At 44.5% G+C, this 17,645-nt stretch overlaps 1 protein-coding gene across 4 annotated transcripts in view; it reads left to right on the forward strand.

The window, feature by feature from the left end:
* Positions 1–16,001, forward strand: part of INTS9 (integrator complex subunit 9) — a 109,045-nt gene extending 93,044 nt beyond the window's left edge. For 2 of the 4 annotated variants that reach the window (XM_079925768.1, XM_079925770.1), the window contains 3 exons: positions 86–253; positions 11,963–12,061; positions 12,764–14,040. In XM_079925768.1, the coding sequence (XP_079781894.1) occupies positions 86–253; positions 11,963–12,061; positions 12,764–13,222 (726 nt within the window). In that variant the 3' untranslated portion in view covers positions 13,223–14,040. Of the gene's footprint in view, positions 1–85; positions 254–11,962; positions 12,062–12,763; positions 14,041–14,756; positions 14,990–15,787 lie in introns of those variants that run through there. The other 2 variants (XM_079925771.1, XM_079925769.1) reach the window with 2 other exon arrangements.
* The last annotated feature ends 1,644 nt before the right edge of the window (positions 16,002–17,645 follow it).

Genomic DNA, 17,645 nt, shown 5'->3' on the forward strand with positions numbered 1-17,645 from the left:
AGGACGCGGCCCCTCCTGCCTCACAGCCTCCTCTTGTTTCCTCCTTCTTCTGCCCCCACCTGCCCCTGTCACGCTGGTTCCTCAGCCCCTCCACGTGGTCTGTCCTGAGCAGTACACCCAGCCGCCCCCAGCGCAGTCCCACCGGATAGACCTGATGATTGACTGCCAGCCACCCGCCATGTCCTATCGGCGCGCCGAGGTCCTCGCCCTGCCCTTCAAGCGTCGGTATGAGAAGATAGAAATCATGCCAGAGGTGAGCTGTGCCGCTTCCCAGGGTCACGACCGGGTTTTCCACTTGAGTCTGCGGAAGGCCGTCCCAGCAGTGGCTTTCTTTGGGGTTTGTATCACACATGGATGAACCAAAGCACATCGACCCTTAAGCAAGGAACTGGGAAGAGAGGTGGGATTTTCAGAACCTCCTCATTTTTCCAGTAATGAAGTAACAGCTATCAACCTCAGGCCTGCTGGAGCACTGCTTATATTAAAGCTTAATGTGTGCGGGAGGCCAGGGCGCAGGCCATAGCGTGGAGAACAGGTAAGCCAGCGTCAGCTCTGTCCCTAACCACCTGAGGGTGTGGGTTTCCTCGTCCCTCCTGGACCCCATTTATGAGTGAGGGCCAAGTTTCACCAAGTTCAGAGATAGATGGAGGAGATGAGAGTAACCAAAAAGTAAGGAATGTAAACTTTGATTACTATTTGCATGCATTTTAGTATAACTTAAAGATTTTATTCTACTGAAGTCTAATATTTTTTAGTTCTCTGATATCTGAGCTTGTTTTAATAGGGAAAAAAGGTAAAAAGCATGTCGTGCATGTGGGACAGCTGAGGTGGGTTGCGCCTGAGTGACGGGTGTGGGGAGGGGCAGTGGGAAGCGTGTGGCCCAGCTGCCACAGTGACGGTGTGCCGAGCTCTGAGGACGCTGCTTTTGGCTTGCTGTTGCCGCCGGAGACGCTTAAACATGTTTTTAGCAAACAGGAAAAAGAAGTAGGAAAACTTAAAAGCAGTGTCCCCCGATTCTCTCTGGAGCTCAGAAGAGTAGCCAGATCTTGGAGTTTGAAGGCTAAGGCCCTGAATGTTGCCCATTTCCAAGACCCTAACAAAGGCTGGTGGTGGAACAAGGCCAGGTGCCATCAATGGGGACCCAGTGTCCGGTACATTCAGTCCTTTCCACAGTTAACCTGAGTTGTTCTTTTTTAAATTAAGAGCAATAGACAGGGGCTTCCCTGGTGGCACAGTGGTTAAGAATCCGCCTGCCAATGCAGGGGACATGGGTTTGAGCCCTGGTCCAGGAAGATCCCACATGCCACGGAGCAGCTAAGCCCATGGGCCACAACTACTGAGCCTGCGTACCACAACTACTGAAGCCCACACGCCTAGAGCCCATGCTCTACAACGAGAGAAGCCACCACAATGAGAAGCCCGCACACCGCAACAAAGAGTAGCCCCCACTCGCTGCAACTAGAGAAAGCCCACGCACAGCAACGAAGACCCAGTGCAGCCAACAATAAATAAATTAATTTATTTTTTAAAAAATAGAGCAATAGACAAAGGAGATCCAAACAGATTTCAGTAACTAATTTAGAGAAAATTGATTCAGCAAGATAAAACTAGCAAGACTTGTTTGCTAGATAAAACTAGCAAGTGGTCGTGTTTTTCACTAAGACACATAGAAGTAGATGATCGTTCACATTTCACATCCATTTTCATTTCACTCTTGGTTCCTGGGGAGGGAGCCGTCACAGCACGTGTCCCCTCAGCAAACAGCATGTGGCCAGATTGAGGGGGCAGAAGAGCTGCCTGTGAGCCCAGGCTGGAGAGATGAAGTGGGGAAAGTTATAAAGGTGATTTTTTTAAAGGGGCAGTTTATTGCTTATTGGTAAGCAGTAAACCGGTGGAGAGATATGTATGGTTCCTCAGGTTGACTGCTTTGAGTGTCATTGGGATGTTTGTGGTCTGCTAGTTCTTTAAAAGGAAAATAGCCATTTTTCGTTGGAGCTTGTGAGAGCAGCTGCTCACACCCTGGTATCTGGGCTCAGCAGCTGACTTGCATTTCTCTCTGATAACAGCTCCTTCACAAGAGAGGTGGCCAGGGCTACCTGTGTCAGGAGTTTCCTCACGACCTTAGTACACCTGACAGTGAGCAGGGAACTGGCCTCTCCTCTGCTCTTCCCTTTGAGGCCACGTCCTACTGAGACCCAAGAGAATAAAGAAAGTTCTTTCAGCTCTGAATTCCAGGTTATCCTTTCTCCATATTTCATTGGCCCAGCCCTTTGGCTCCCCCATTTAATTGTAATGCAAATAATATGTTTATTGAGGTGTCACTATGGGCCAGGATCTGTACTCAGCACTTCCCATGGACTGTCTCACCCATCTTATGAGATAGGTACGCTTACTCAATTAGACCTGGTCTTTTCCATCCCTGAGGAAACCTAGGTGATCACCAGTATGTGCCCTTTGTGCCCCAAAGGTCATTCCTAACATATGTCACAGATTTTGTCCTGTAAGTGAGAGTAGAGCCCCCAGTTGATCTGTGCCGCTGCGGCAATGGGGCACCCAGCCCACGGCCTTCCTGTGGGGATCGCAGTGCGGGGCTCCGTGTAATCCATCACCAGCCGCAGCAGCAGCACTGGGGACTCGTTAAAAGTGCAGGTTCTCCAGCCCCACCTCAGGCCTGCTGAATCGACACTCCAGGGTGAGGCCCAGCAGTCTGGGTTTCAGCCAGCCCTCCCCGGGAGCCAATGCTTGCTAAAATTTGAGGACCGCTGGTGTAAGAGACCTATTTCATATATGCCAGTTTTCAATACAAAAGGCAAAAAGAAGGGAGAATGTTGAGTTTTTAAAGACAAAAGCAAAATTACTATCCATCTACAAAGAAACAGTCTTACTAATAAGCTTCTGGCATTTCCCATGCCCAAGTTTATCCTCACCGTGATTAAACAGTCCACATTAAGCTTGTCTGTTCCCATTTTAAATTACCAAAATAAAAGATAAATCTACCTCTTTTATGCCTTCTGACACTGAGCCAGAGAAGGAAGGGATTGGCTTTGGGGAGTGCACAGCACGCTCTTCTATCTTTCGTGAAGCCCCTCCCTCAAGTCCAGTGGGAGTAGACCAGCAGCCTTGACCCTGAGACCTGCCCCACGCCCACCTGTTTGTCACTGCTGGTCTCTGGGGGGTCACCTCCGTCTTCCTGCAGGTCGGCCAGGGCTCTTTTTGACCAGCTGTCCTCCTGAAGCCTCCTGCTAGAACATTGAAATAATTGCTCTTTGCTTTAGACTTCCAGTTGCCTAACCCATCAGGTTAATATTGCCTGTGTTGGAATTTTTTGTTTCGTTTTAGTAGTTTGGCGTTGATGATGGATTTTGTTTTCTTTTTTTTTTTTTTGATTGGGAGGGAGAGATGAAAGCAAGTTCCCCTCCAAAAAGGGGCCAAGTTTTTGTTTTGTGGTTTGTAGCAAAGAAGTGGCACTAACCATCCCCACTTCTAGTTATTTTGGTTGTTTAATATGTTTTTATGATTGTGCTTTTCATTTCCTCTGCATTTTGCTCATCTCAAAGTGAAAGGCTGTGACCCAGTGTCTTTGCGTTATTTTTGTCTGGTATTTACCTTCTGGCCAAGGTCTGTCTTACAGTGGCTGGGCTTGAAGGCTTAGGGTTAGATTACAGTACTCTAAGCCAGCAGTCCTCAAACTTTTTGGTCTCAAGACTTCTTAAAAATTAGAACCCCAGAGAGCTTTTGTGTATGCAGGTTATATCTATTGATATTTGCTATAATAGAAGTTAAAACTAAGACATTTTAAAAATATTTAATTCTTAAATGAATAATTATTAAATAAAAAATAATATAAACCCATTAGACGTTAACATTTTTTTTTTATTTTCATTTACTTTTGGCTGCGTTGGGTCTTCGTTGCTGCACGCAGGCTTTCTCTATAATGGCGGAGAGGGGGGGACTACTCTTCGTTGCGGTGCACGGGCTTCTCATTACGTGGGCTTCTCTTTGTTGTGAAGCACGGGCTCTAGATGCATGGGCTTCAGTAGCTGCAGCACGCAGGCTCAGTAGTTGTGGCTCGTGGGCTTAGTTGCTCTACGGCATGTGGGATCTTCCCAGATCAGGGACCAAACCCGTGTCCCCTGCATTGGCAGGCGAATTCTTAACTACTGAGCTGCCAGGGAAGCCCCTAAAAGGTCTTTTTTTGGAAAATGTTTCAAAAAAAAAAGATAAAGAGAAGAAGGGCACTGTTCTATGTTTGCAAATCTCTTTAACGTCTGCCTGTTGAAGACGGCTGGATTCTCCTGTCCCCTTTTGCTTTCAGTCTGTTGTGATATACAAGTCATGTAGCCTCTAGAAAATTCTAGTGAACCCTTGTGAGAGAATGAGAGTGAAAAGGCAAAACATTATTAATGACAATCATATTGACCTCGATGCTACAAAAGAGCCTCAGGAGCCGCAGGGGTCTCTGCCACCACACCTGAGAACCAGCACTCTGGATGGTCTTCTTTTGTTTTTAAGGCCCCTCAGGCTTCTCAAGCTTTTATGTTTATGACTCTGTCGTAAGATTCATTTTTCAATAAAAATAAGCTTGCTCATTCTAGAAAACTTGGAAAATAAGGGGGAAGAAAAAGGATAAAGACAAAAAAAATCAGTCCTAATCCCAATACCAGACATAATTACTGTCCAATTTTTTTGTATTTGCTTTGTGCGTTCACTCTGTGTGTGTGTTTAAGTCATACCTCGTATAATATCTTTGTAAAGTAACAGTATATTGTCATTAAATATATTTCAAAAGTATCTTAGGTATATAATGGTCTATCATAAATGCATCGTAATTTAACTGGTCCTTTACTGGTGGACATTTATTATTTCTGCTTTTTCAAACTATAAATAATACTTTCAGAAACATTCTTTTACATAAATCTTTGTATGTGGAATGTAGATATAGAACTAAAAGTATCATTTGGTTTTGCCTGGGAAATGCATGTGGGACGTGAAGGGGTTAAAATCTGCTGCTGTTCTTTAGGTTTTGCTACTACTAATGGATGCTTGTTTCTCCCCCAAATGAAAGTGTGTCCTGTGCAGCTTCCTTGTAAATCCTCCCTCTTGGTCCTTGTAGCTGCAAAGTGGGAGAGCTGATGGGCATGCGCTAATAGAAAAATTCTATTTCTGCGGTGGTAGGTGGATGCATCCTCCTTCGCAGAGGTGTCTGGCTGAGTCGTCTTGTGAGCTCTAGGTAGACTTCCCTTGTGGCAGGGCTGCCACTTCAGAGAGTCTTCTTGGAGATAGAATTTATTCCTGGGGCTGCCCAGGGAGAGCCTCTCCCCTGCTTGGTTCCCACAGTGCTATCTGCAAACCTCCCAAGCCAATTCTTTGACTTTAAAGTTCTGCCAGACAACCTGACCTTTGATCCTTTGATGGGAACAATACAGTGTAGGAAGGAAAAGATTATTTGTGGATGGGCATTGTCAGGAGCTCAGAGCACACACGCATCTCAGTGGGACCATTTCACACTGGTTTCATATGTTTTCTCTTTTTATCCCTTTTTTTTAATTGAAGTATAATTGACCTACTGCTGTGTTAGTTCCTGGTGCACAACATAGCGATTTAATATTTCTATACATTACAAAATGATCATCACACTAAGTCTAGTTACTGTCTGTTACCATATGACTTTATTACATTACTGACTATGTTTCCTGTAATGTACGTTTCATCCCTGTAAATCAATCTCTCTTACCTATTTCACTCATCCCCTTATCCCTTCCCCTCTGGCATCCACCTGTTTGTTCTCTGTATCTATGAGTGTATTTCTTTTTTTTTTTTAATGTTTGTTCATTTGTTTTTTAGATTCCACATATAAGTGAAATCATGGTATTTGTTATATTATTTCACTTAGCATAATACCCTCTAGGTCTATCCATGTTGTCACAAGTGGCAAGATTCCTTTTTTTTTATGGATGAATAATATCCCACTGCATACACACACACACACACACGCACACACACACGTACATACACAGACCACATCTTCTTTATCCATTCATCTGTCAGTGGACACTTAGGTTGCTTCCATATCTTGGCTATTGTAAATAATGCTACAGTGAACATAGGGGTGCGTATATCTTTTCAGATTAGTGTTTTGTTTTCTTTGGGTAAATACCCAGAAGTGGAATTGCTGGATCATATGGTAGTTCTATTTTTAATTTTTTGAGGAACTTTTCCATAGCAGCTACACTAATTTACAATCCCACCAATAGTGCACAAGTGTTCCCTTTTCTCTGCATCCTTGCCAACACTTGTTATTTGTTGTGTTTTTAATAATAGCTGTTCTGACAGGTATGAGGTGATACCTCATTATGGTTTCAATTTCCGCTTGCCTGATGATAGTGATGTTGAGCATCTTTTCATGTGTCTGTTGGCCATCTGTATGTCTTCTTTGGGAAAATGCCTATTCAGGTCTTCTGCCAATTTTTCAGTCAGGTTTTTGGGGGTTTTTTATGTTGAATTATATGAGTTCTTTGTATATTTTGGATATTAACCCCATCTGATATATTCTTTACAAATATCTTCTCCCATGCAGTAGGCAGCCTTTTTGTATTGTTGGTAGTATCCTTCACTGTGCAAAAGCTTTTTGTTTGATGTTGTTCCATTTGTTTATTTTTGCTTTTGAATCCCTTGTCTGAGGAGACATCCAAAAAAAAAAAATTGGGGCTTCCCTGGTGGCGCAGTGGTTGAGAGTCCGCCTGCCAATGCAGGGGACGCACGTTCATGCCCTGGTCCGGGAGGATCCCACATGCCGCGGAGCGGCTGGGCCCGTGAGCCATGGCCGCTGAGCCTGCGTGTCCGGAGCCTGTGCTCCGCAACGGGAGAGGCCACAGCAGTGAAAGTCCTGCGTACCGCAAAAAGAAAAAAAAAAAAAATTGATAAAAGACTGCCGTCAAAGAGCATATTGCCTATGTTTTCTCCTAGGAGTTTTGTGGTTTAAGGTCTTAGATTTAAGTCTTTAATCTATTTTGAGTTTATTTTTTATATGGTATAAGACATGAGACTTTTGCATGTGGTTGTTCAGTTTTCCCAATAACATTTATTGAAGAGGCTGTCTTTTCCCCATTGCTTATTCTTGCCTCCTTTATCATAGATTAAATGACCATATAAGCATGTGTTTATTTCTGGGCTCTCTATTCTGTTCCATTAACCTATATGTCTGTTTTTGTGCCAATGCCATTTTGGGTTTTTTGGGGGTTTTTTGTTTTTATGCGGTACACGGGCCTCCCACTGTCGTGGCCCCTCCCATTGCGGAGCACAGGCTCTGGACGCGCAGGCCCAGCGGCCATGGCTCACGGACCCAGCCACTCCATGGCATGCGGGATCCTCCCGGACCAGGGCATGAACCCGCGTCCCCTGCATCGGCAGGCAGACTCCCAGCCACTGCACCACCAGGGAAGCCCCTGCCATTTTGTTTTAATTACTGTAGCTTTGTAGTATAGTTGAAACTCAGAGAGTGTGATACCTTGGGCTTTGTTCTTCTTTCTCAAGATTGTTTTGGCTATTTGGTGTTTTTTGTGTTTCCATATAAATTTTAGAATTATTCTAGTTCTGTAAAAAATGCCATTGGTATTTTTATAGAGTTTGCATTGAATCTACAGATTGCCTTGGGAAGTATGGTTATTTTAACAATATTCTTCCAATCCATGAGCACAGTATATCTTTCCATTTGTTTCTGTTGTCATCAATTTCTTTCATCAGTGTCTTAGAATTTTCCAAGTATAGGTATTTTACCTCCTTGGTTAGATTTATTCCATGGTGTTTTATTCTTTTTGATGCAGTTGTAAATGGGATTGTTTTCCTAATTCCTCTTTCAGATAGTTTGTTGATACTGTATGGAAATGCAGCAGATTTCTGTATAGTGATTTTGTATCCTGCAACCTTACTGAATTCATTTATTAGTTCTAACAGTTTGGTTGTATCTTTAGATTTTCTATATATAGTATCATGTCATCTGCCAACAGTGACAGTTTTACTTCTTCCTTTCCGATTTGGATTCCTTTTATTTCTTTTCTGATTGCTGTGGCTAGGACTTCCAGTACTATGTTGAATAACAGTGTCAAGAGTGGGCATCCTTGTATTGTTCCTTATCCTGGAGGAAATGCTTTCAGCTTTTCACCATTGAGTATGATGTTAGCTCTGTGCTTGTCATCTATGGCACATATATGTGCCCTATATTTAGTATGTTCCCTCTATACCCACTTTCTTAAGAGTTTTTATCATGATTGGATGTTGAATTTGGTCCAAAGCTTTTTCTGAGTCTATTAAGATGATCATGTGATTTTTATTCTTCTGCTTGTTAATGTGGTGTATCCTGTTGACTGTTCCGTGAATATTGAACCATTCTTGCATCCCTGGGCTAAATCCCACTTGATCATGGTATATTATCCTTTTAATGTATTGTTGAATTCGGTTTGCTAATATTTTGTTGAGACTTTTTTCATCTACGTTCCTCAGTGATATTGGCCTGAGATTTTCTTTTTTGTGTGCTGTCTTTGTCTGGTTTGGGTATCAGGGTGATGCTGGTCTTGTAGAATGAGTTTGGAGGCATTCCTTCCTCTTCAGTTTTGGAAAGGTTTGAGAAGAATAAGTGTTAACTCTGATTTAAATTTTTGGTAGAATTCACCAGCGAAGCCAGCTGGTTCTGGACTTTTGTTTGTTATTACTGATTCAGTTTCATTACTGGTAATCGCTCTGTTCATATTTTCTGTTTCTTCCTGATTTAGTCTTAGGAGATTGTACATTTCTAGCAATTTATTCATTTTATTGGCCTGTAATTGTTCATAGTAATCTCTTATGATCCTTTGTGTTTCTGTGGTGTCAGTTTTAACTTGCCCTCTTTCATTTCTGGTTTTGTTTGGTCCCTCTCTCTCTTCTCTTGATGATTCTGACTAAAGGTGTATCAATTTTGTTTTTCTTTTCAAAGAAGTAGCTCTTAGTTTCATTGCTTTAGAATTTCTTCTGCTAACTTTGGGTTTTGTTTTTTCCTTTCCTAGTTCCTGTAGGGATAAGATTAGCTTGTTTGAGATTTTTCTTGTTTCCTGAGGTAGGCTTGTTTCACTGTAAGCTTCCCTTAGAACTGCCTTTGCTGCTTCCCATAGATTTTGAATCATTGTGTTTACATTTTTATTTGTCTCCAGGTATTTTTGAAATTCTTCTTTGGTTTCTTCATTGGTGCACTGGTTGTTGAGGAGCATATTGCTTAGCCTCCGTGTTTCGTGTTTTTTGAAGTTTTTTTCATGTAGTTGATTTCTAGTTTCATAGTGTGGTTGGAAAAGATGCTTGATATGATTTCAGTCTTCTTAAATCTACTGAGACTTGTTTAGTGGCCTAGCATCATGTGATCTATCATGGAGAATGTTCCATGTGCAATTGAAAAGAATGTATATTCTGCTGCTTTGGGCTGGAATGTTTTATATATTTATATATATATGCGCACCATTTGGTCTAATGTGTCATTTAAGGTGTTTCCTTATTGATTTTATGTCTAGATGATCTATTCAATGATGTGAGTGGGGTGTTAAAAGTCTCTTAATATTATTGTATTGCTTTCGGTTTCTCCCTTTAAGTCCATTAATGTTTGCTTTATAGATCTTGGTGCTTCTGTGTTAGGTGTATATACATTTATGTTACATCTTCTTGCTGGACTGACCTATTTATCATTATGTAATGCCCCTTTTATTACAGTCTTTGTTTTAAAGTCTGTTTTGTCTGAGTATAGCTTTTCATTTCATAGAATATCTCTTTCCATCCCTTCACCTTCAGTCTGTGTCTCTCCTTATTTCTGAAATGAGTCTTTTGTAGGCCACATGTAGATGGGCCTTATTTTTTAATCCATTCAGTACTCTATGTCTTTTGAGTGGCAGATTCAGCCCATTCACATTTAAAATCATTATTTTATAGGTATGTATTTATTGCCATTTTCTTAATTATTTTCTGGTTGTTTTTGTAATACTTTTGGAAAAGTTAGCTAATAGTCTTATGGGAGTTCCTTTGTATGTAACTAGTTGCTTTTCCCTTGCTGCTTTTAAGATTCGTTATCTTTAATTTTTGCCATTTCAATTACAATATGTCTCGGTGTGGACCTCTTTGGGTTCATCTTATTTGGGACTCTCTGGGCCTGCATGTCTGTTCGTTTCCCAGGTTAGGGAAGTTTTCAGTTATTATCTCTTCAAACAGTTCTCTGCCCCTTTCTCTATTCTCAAGTTCCCTATTATGTGAACGTTAGTGCACTTGATATTGTCCCAGAAGTCTCTTAAACGATTTTTTCTCTTTTCTTTTTTCTGTTTAGATTGGGTGATTTCTACTACTCTGTCTTCTAGTGTGCTGATCTGTTCCTTTGTGTCAACTAATCTACTCTTGATTCCTTCCAGTGTATTTTTTGTTTCAGTTACTGTGTTCTTCAGCTCTGGTTCTTCTTTATATTTTCTAACACTTTATTAAAAACTTCTAACGTCTCACTGTGTTCCATCCATTCTTCTCCCAAGTTCATTGAGCATCTTTATGATCATTACCTTGAACTTAGCAGGTCAATTGCCTGTCTCCCCTTTGCTCAGTTCTTCTGGGGTTTTATCTTATTCCTTTGTTTGTAACATATTCCTCAGTCTCCTCATTTTGCCTAATTCTGTTTTTATTTCTGTGTGTTAGGTAAGTTGTTTACATTTCCCAATCTTGGAGAACTGGACTTTTGTAGGAGACGTCCTATGGGGCCCAGCAGCACACACCCCTCTGGTCACCAGATATATGCTCTAGGGTCACCCCCTTTGAGGGCAGAGCTGACTACCACAGGAACACTGGTAGGTGGGGCTGCCAGGCCACCTACCCAAGTGTGTGGGTCTTGACTCTACCATGTCTCTGCCCCACTCCTTATTGTGACTCCTTCATATCTTTAGTTGTGGAAGATTATTTTCTGCTAGTCTTCCAATCATTCTCATCTATGGTTGCTATATCTACAGTTGTAATTGTGGAGTGCCCATGGAGGAGGTGAGCTCAGGGTCTTCCTACTCTGCCATCTTGGCCACCCCCCCACCCCCCGTTTTTTGGTTCATGAAATAGTCCTCACATCCGTTTGCCAGTCATTTCAAATATCCTCACCTGCTTCCTCTGCCCATTTGATACTGATCTTCATGTTTACATAAATGGCATCTTGCATTTTTTTTTTAATAAAGGAGGCTTGGATAGGTTGAGGTCTGCATGCGTTTAAGAACAGTAGTCAACTAAACTCAAGTGTTAGGGCCTCTCGTAAGATCACATGTCACTACTGGTGGCTGGGTTAGGGGACTCTGAAGTTGCAGAGGAACGGGCACACATCAGACTCTGGTGTTAGAGAAAGAGATGGCCCACAGGTAAAAGCTGTGTACTTCACCTTTGGGAGAAGTCAGATTCCCAGGAATTAGACAGCTCAGTCTGTCCAAATGCTGCTGTCCCTGCCCTTCCTGCCTGTCATTAGTCCCCTGGAGAGGTGAAAGTCGGCACTTGGTGTATATTTTGAGTGAGGAGAAACCGTGTGTGTGTGTGTGTGTGTGTGTGTGTGTGTGTGTGTGTGTGTGTGTGTGATGTATTTTTGATTAAAATGATTGTTTTAAGTTTTTTTACTTCTTAAAGTTATTTGGTCATTTTAGACTGCAGTGATGTAAATAAAAATTCAAAAGAAAACGAATAATTATGATCACTAAAGGCTGTTTTGACATCTGACGTCTGGTACCGTTCCACCAGACTGGCAGGGGCACATGGTGCTGCGGGCCTGCTGGCCAGGGTGACCCTGACCCTGGGTGTCACCATCCAATCCTGGGCCGTGCACAGGGGTGGCACTGCTGCCCGGTGTGGCCTCCTAGCCCCTGCCTCTGCACAGCACGATGGCAGCACCCTCGTCCCCCCAGTTTACAGGGAGCCTGACTGAAACCCCTCTGTTTGCTCCCAGCTTGCGGACTCACTGGTACCCATGGAGATCAAGCCTGGCGTTTCCTTGGCAACCGTCTCGGCCGTGCTGCACACTAAAGATAACAAGCACATTCTCCAGGTATTGTCGGGGAGGGCGAGGGCCCTGAGATACAGCGGACCTGCGGGAAGAACCCCGTGCAGGTGGGGGCCCTCCCCCCAGCGCCTCGCGCCTCACTTCATGGCATGTGTGCGCCTTGGGGGCAGCTCTTTGGGCCCTTGTCTTCACCCCCGCCCCGAGAAAAACCCCCTTCAGGGTTGGGCTGTGTCGCTCTTGTTCCTCTGCATCACATGCCCATAGCGGCCACTTAAAGTGCGCTGGACCCCGGGCCAGGGCCCTACTGGGTGTTGTCTTATTTAATCCTCACAAAGTTCTCTTTACTATCACCGTCTTAGAGGCAGTCTCTCTGCCCTTCATTTTCTTGACAGAAGGACTGTAGCCAGTCAGTCTGACCCCACAGCCAGTGTTCTCAGAGCTGCTGCCCCTTCATAACCGACACGGGTTATGAAGACCTTACGCAGACAGCACTGAGTTCAGTCAACTGAAAATTAAGAATAGATTTTGATAAAAGGAAGAGATCTTTGCCGAATAAGGTGTTAATTCTATGTGGATAGTTGGCTTTAGCTTGTGTGCATTATGTGGAAATCCAGCTGGAGCCCCAGCTGATGGTGACCCTGAACGCAGGCCCAGGGCCCTTCCAGGAAGCGGGTCCCGTGGGCCGGGTAGCTTCACTCGGGCTCCCGGGTGACTCCTTGATGAGATCCCTGTTTTCCTCCCACCCAGCCCCCGCCCAGGCCTGCCCAGCCCACAGGCGGCAAGAAGAGAAAGCGGGCCAGTGACGACATTCCAGACTGCAAGGTTTTGAAGCCTCTGCTGAGCGGCTCTATCCCCGTGGAGCAGTTCGTGCAGACGCTGGAGAAGGTGAGCGGATGGGGTGCGCTGTCTGAGGCCCCGCGGCCCCGCTCCCGGGAGCGCGTGCTGCCGCTGTTCGCCGTCTCCAGTGTCTGCGCTGCTGGCCCTGCAGCATCTGCTTGCTACTCGGTCATGGCGGGGACAGAACCAGGCGAGGGCCACGGAGACTTAGAGGAGAGCGGGCCCCCCTTCCCCCCAGCACCAGGCTGCCCCCCACCCCCACTTCTCGTGGGAACCAGACCAAGGAGGGGCCTTTCTTTCTTCGAGGACGTAGCTGTGACAGATGGGGCAGGGGGACAGCCAGGAGAAAGAAGGGTCTGCCCCCTCTAGAGCCCCACTTTCCTATGAGAAGACCCCTTGCTGTCAGAGCTAGCATGGCCAAGTCAGAGGAGATACGAGTCTCGGGCAAGACTCGGGGGCACAGGGGTCACTGATGCCAGATCCGCAGGCACTCAGGAAGCAGAGCCAGCGATTCCCAGACCGGGTGGGAGGAGAGAGAAGCAGGCAGTCATTGTGGAGGATGGTGGTGCCTGCACTGGCTCAGCGGCCATCCCGCCCCTTGTCCCTGCTGGCTGCTCCCCGCAAGGCACAGATTCCATGACTACAAGTAAAAAGAAAAAAGTTTAACCTGAAAAGATTTTGTAATTCTGGCTTTAGTCACAGGACTTCAGAGATCCCTGTTTTGGCATCAGAATTATAGAATCCTTTATAGAAAAGAGGAGGAATTGGCTAAAGATAATATTATTCGTGTTGCTTCTTGCAAGAAGAACTGCAACTATAGTAGATCATTACAGGAAAAGAGACTTTCTTCTGTTAAACTATTTACTGCCTTTTGCCCAAACTAAATAACTCAGTCGCTGAGGTCTTTCAAATCTTAAAAGCTTTCTCTTTATTGGGAATTGTTTTCTTCAGTAGTCGTTTGATTTTCCCTGAAGGGAGGGCTTTCCCCAAGTTGTGTGGCTCTCCTGGCCCCTAGTGACATGGGGACACCCCGTGGGAATTACCCCAGGGAGCTCCATGTGCCGTGATCACACCAGTAGCAGCTTCCTCCCGACCGTGCTGCGCCCCCCGGCCCTGCTGACGGGACTCACGCTTGACTTGTTTCTTAAAATCTTCAAACAGCTTGCTTTCCCAGAAAGACTTTGTTTAGCTCTCCTGCCTGGGTGCTCGGGAGTTGACCCCTAGGCCCCGACCCTAGCTACTCCCCCCACCATTTCTGCCCCACCTCCTTTGCAGGAGGAATATCCGTGGCTGCCCCAAACTACACTGAGATTTCCAGAGCCAGGTGTGGAGAATCTCCCTAGGTCATGTTCATTTACCTAGCCTGTGTCCTTTCCAGGCAAATTAGTCCTCTTTCCATTTCTTTTCTTCTTTCTCAACTTGACATGTGATGTGTAAGAAAATTCTGAATTAGCATTGGAGGTGGCCCTGGAGAAGTATTTGATATGCTGCCTTATCTGTCTTCTCCCTTGGGAGGAATTTGCCACATCAAAAGGTCAGTGGTATCTTGCTGTGAAGCATGGCATTTTCCTGGGACAGGATGGAGTTTTACCAGGGACCACAGGCGTGGTATGGAGGCTGGTACGGAACAGCCTGGCATCCCAGGCTCCTGAGCTCAGGTGCTTAGATGTGCTCCTCAGATAAAAGCTTAAGCAGGTTGTAGGAATTCTGCTGTGTTTTGCATGAGATATTTGTATGTTTGGGGGCTTCAGTTTGAATTCTGTTGCTGTAGCTGGTCCTGTGATTAGTCTGTAGAATTGCACTGAGTGTCCAAAATGCCAGTTTCTAGGATGTTCAGTTTAGCCAATTCTAGGAAGCGTGATTTTAGAACTCTCAGTTGCTGAAATGTCCTCTGGCTTTTCAGAGCACCCAACATCCTCCTGTCCCTTTTCTTTTGGAGCAGCATGGCTTCAGTGATATTAAGGTGGAAGACACAGCCAAGGGCCATATCGTCCTGCTGCAGGAAGCTGAGACACTCATCCAGATCGAGGAAGATTCGACCCATATCATCTGCGACAATGACGAGATGCTCAGGGTACGCCTGCGGGACCTTGTCCTCAAATTCCTACAGAAGTTCTGAGTGGAACACGAAAGCCATCTCCACTTCCCTGAGACCCTGCTGCAGTCCTTCACTGTGGCTGCCCAGCACCCAGTGGTGGAAGGCCATGCAGCCTGGCAGGTCTCTGTGGTGGTGGTCTCTGGCTTGAGCAACATTCTCAGGAGTTACGGCCAGAATCTCCCAGTCTGGCTTCTTGGTACTGTTTCAGGCAAGAGCTTTTCCTTTAACCTTCAGCCTCATCTTCTTCCCAGTCCTGCCTCTCTCAGGTAGCCAGGCAGGTGAGGCAACAAGCCAAGGAGAAGGCTGAGAGCTACAGCAGCTTTCCAGGAGGTTAATAGTGGACGGAGAGGTAAAAAGATGAGGACTTGTGACCTGTTTTTCATGGTTTCACAGGCCTTGGGCAGGGGAACTAGTCTTTGAGTTTGTTTTACTGTCTACAGTGCTGTACCTGATAAGAAAGATGCTCCCCCAAAATTAGCAAAATGAACCCATCTATCTGTATTTTACAATGTGAGCTCATTTTGTTAATAAAACTTATTTTTTATAGAAGTAGCTGTGTTCTGGTAAACCTACAATTTATATAGCCATCTAGTATCTGAAAGAATATGAAAATATACAGAACTGAACTTAGAAACACCACAGCAAATTTTAGTTTGGTATGTGCATTAGTATATTTCTTAAATTGTACGAACGGGTGCTTAACTTCATCTGAGCTGTGTCAGTATGAGAAACACCAGCACAGAGCACTGACACTGACCTTGACCTTCTGGGGGAGGGCCTGAACCAGCATCTCAGGCTCCACCCACAACCTCCGCTCACCACTGCTTCTCCCACAGATGATCAGGATTCTCCGCATTCCGCTGAGCAGTAAACTCAGATGCCTGTGTCTGAAATAATGGAATTGCTTAAAACAGGTATTTACCAGATTACATCAACTCTGAGATAGCATCAGTTGTAACACACATGCCAATTTTGCAAGTATTAAAATGTGGAGAGTAGCATACAAGTCTTAGAACTGGCCAGCAGTAGAAGTAGACGCTTACCGTCTTTTCGGACCAGTTGAAATTCAGTCGGAGGTCAGTCCAACCTGGCCAGCAGCAAAGCATCACAAAGGGCTTTAGTGACCCAAGAACTGTAACACTATAGAACTACTTCCTCAGGTTTCATGGAGAGTTGGCTGTCAGTTCTGTCTCTGGAATGGACACGTCAGTGGGAAGCAGTTCTTCATTAGAGGAGGAAAAAGGCAACTTCATTTTTGCCATCTCCAACTTTGCCAGCCTTGGGCCCAGGAATGGTTCAACCGTTCTCTGTTTCCCAATGTGCAGGTCATTCCAGTCGAGGGGCCCAGGGTGTGTCTACAGAATAAACTTCGGGAGAGGATTAACATTACAAGAGACGGACATGCCATGAAAATTTAGTTTTGTTTTTAGTAGGAGAATTGTAAATATGCAGCACATGCAGGCATACTTCCTAGTAAAACTTGAGAGAAGTCAAGTTTTCTAAAGTTTTCTTAATGTCTTGAAAAATGCAAATGCAGTATGAAATAGAAAAATCAAAATGGTTATTTTACTTAAATGTTCCAACAATGATACGTCCAGGAATGACTTGGATTTGTCCAAGTTGGATTTCTGTTAAGGGCTTGATTAATCCCAGGGGATCCGTGAGAGGTGCTTGAGAGGCAAACAGTCCATAAACTGATGTGCAGGAAATAAGAAATGATGACGGTTCTAACTGTCATTACCACCTACTTCATGGCAGAAGCCAGAGAGAGGAAGAAGCAAAGAATCATTTGTTAGAGCAGAGAAATCTAGAGCCGGCCCTCCCAAGTATTAGGAGAGAGCAGTTATGAATAACTCTACCTAGAGTTCAGGTATTTGGATACCAAACCAGGTTGGTGAATAGAAGACCCAGAAGAAATGGTGGGACCTGCTGTTAGCGCTAGAATTATACCACCCATAGTGGCTTTGTTACTTGGAAATGCAGCCCGCTGACTATTCACACCGATCTGGGGAAGAGACGGACATTTAGAAAAATTTCTACTCATAAGCCCAACAAACACCTAATGATTAAATAGTAATTGAAAAAACATTAAAGATAGTGAGGAGGGACCTGATTTTCTTATTTCTTTTGATCTTTCTGCAAAGTAGTGTATCTATTGCTGTGTAGCAAATTAGCCCAAAATTTAGTGGCTTAAAATAGCAAACACTTATTATCTCACTGCTTCTGTGGGTCAGAAATCTGGTGTGGCTTAGCTGGGCGCTCCTGGTTCAGGGGCATCTCTCCACAGGGCCACAGTCAAGGCGCTGAATGAGGAAACTGAGGTACAGCAATTAACTTTCCCCAAAACCCATCGCCAGTAAGTGGCTTCTGCCTTACCTTAACATCGTGTGTGAGCACCAGGGGTCAGGAGCTGGGGAAGGGACTTGAGGCGTATCGTCCATTTCTTTTTAAGTAATGGTAACAACTATTTGTCGTCTTGACCCCTGGAGAGCTTGAAGCCTTTGGGCCTCACTGTTTTCCTATAGAGGCAGAAGTTGGCTTTTCCAAACTGTAGACATACCTTGGGGATATTGCTGGTTTGGTTCCAGACCACAACAATAAAGCACATGATCACAATAAAGCAAGTCACATGGATTTTTTCATTTCCCAGTGCATATAAAAATTATGTTTATACTGTAGTCTATTAAATGTGCA

This window comes from Stenella coeruleoalba (assembly GCF_951394435.1).
Source record: "Stenella coeruleoalba genome assembly, chromosome: 7".
Taxonomy (NCBI): Eukaryota; Metazoa; Chordata; class Mammalia; order Artiodactyla; family Delphinidae; genus Stenella; species Stenella coeruleoalba.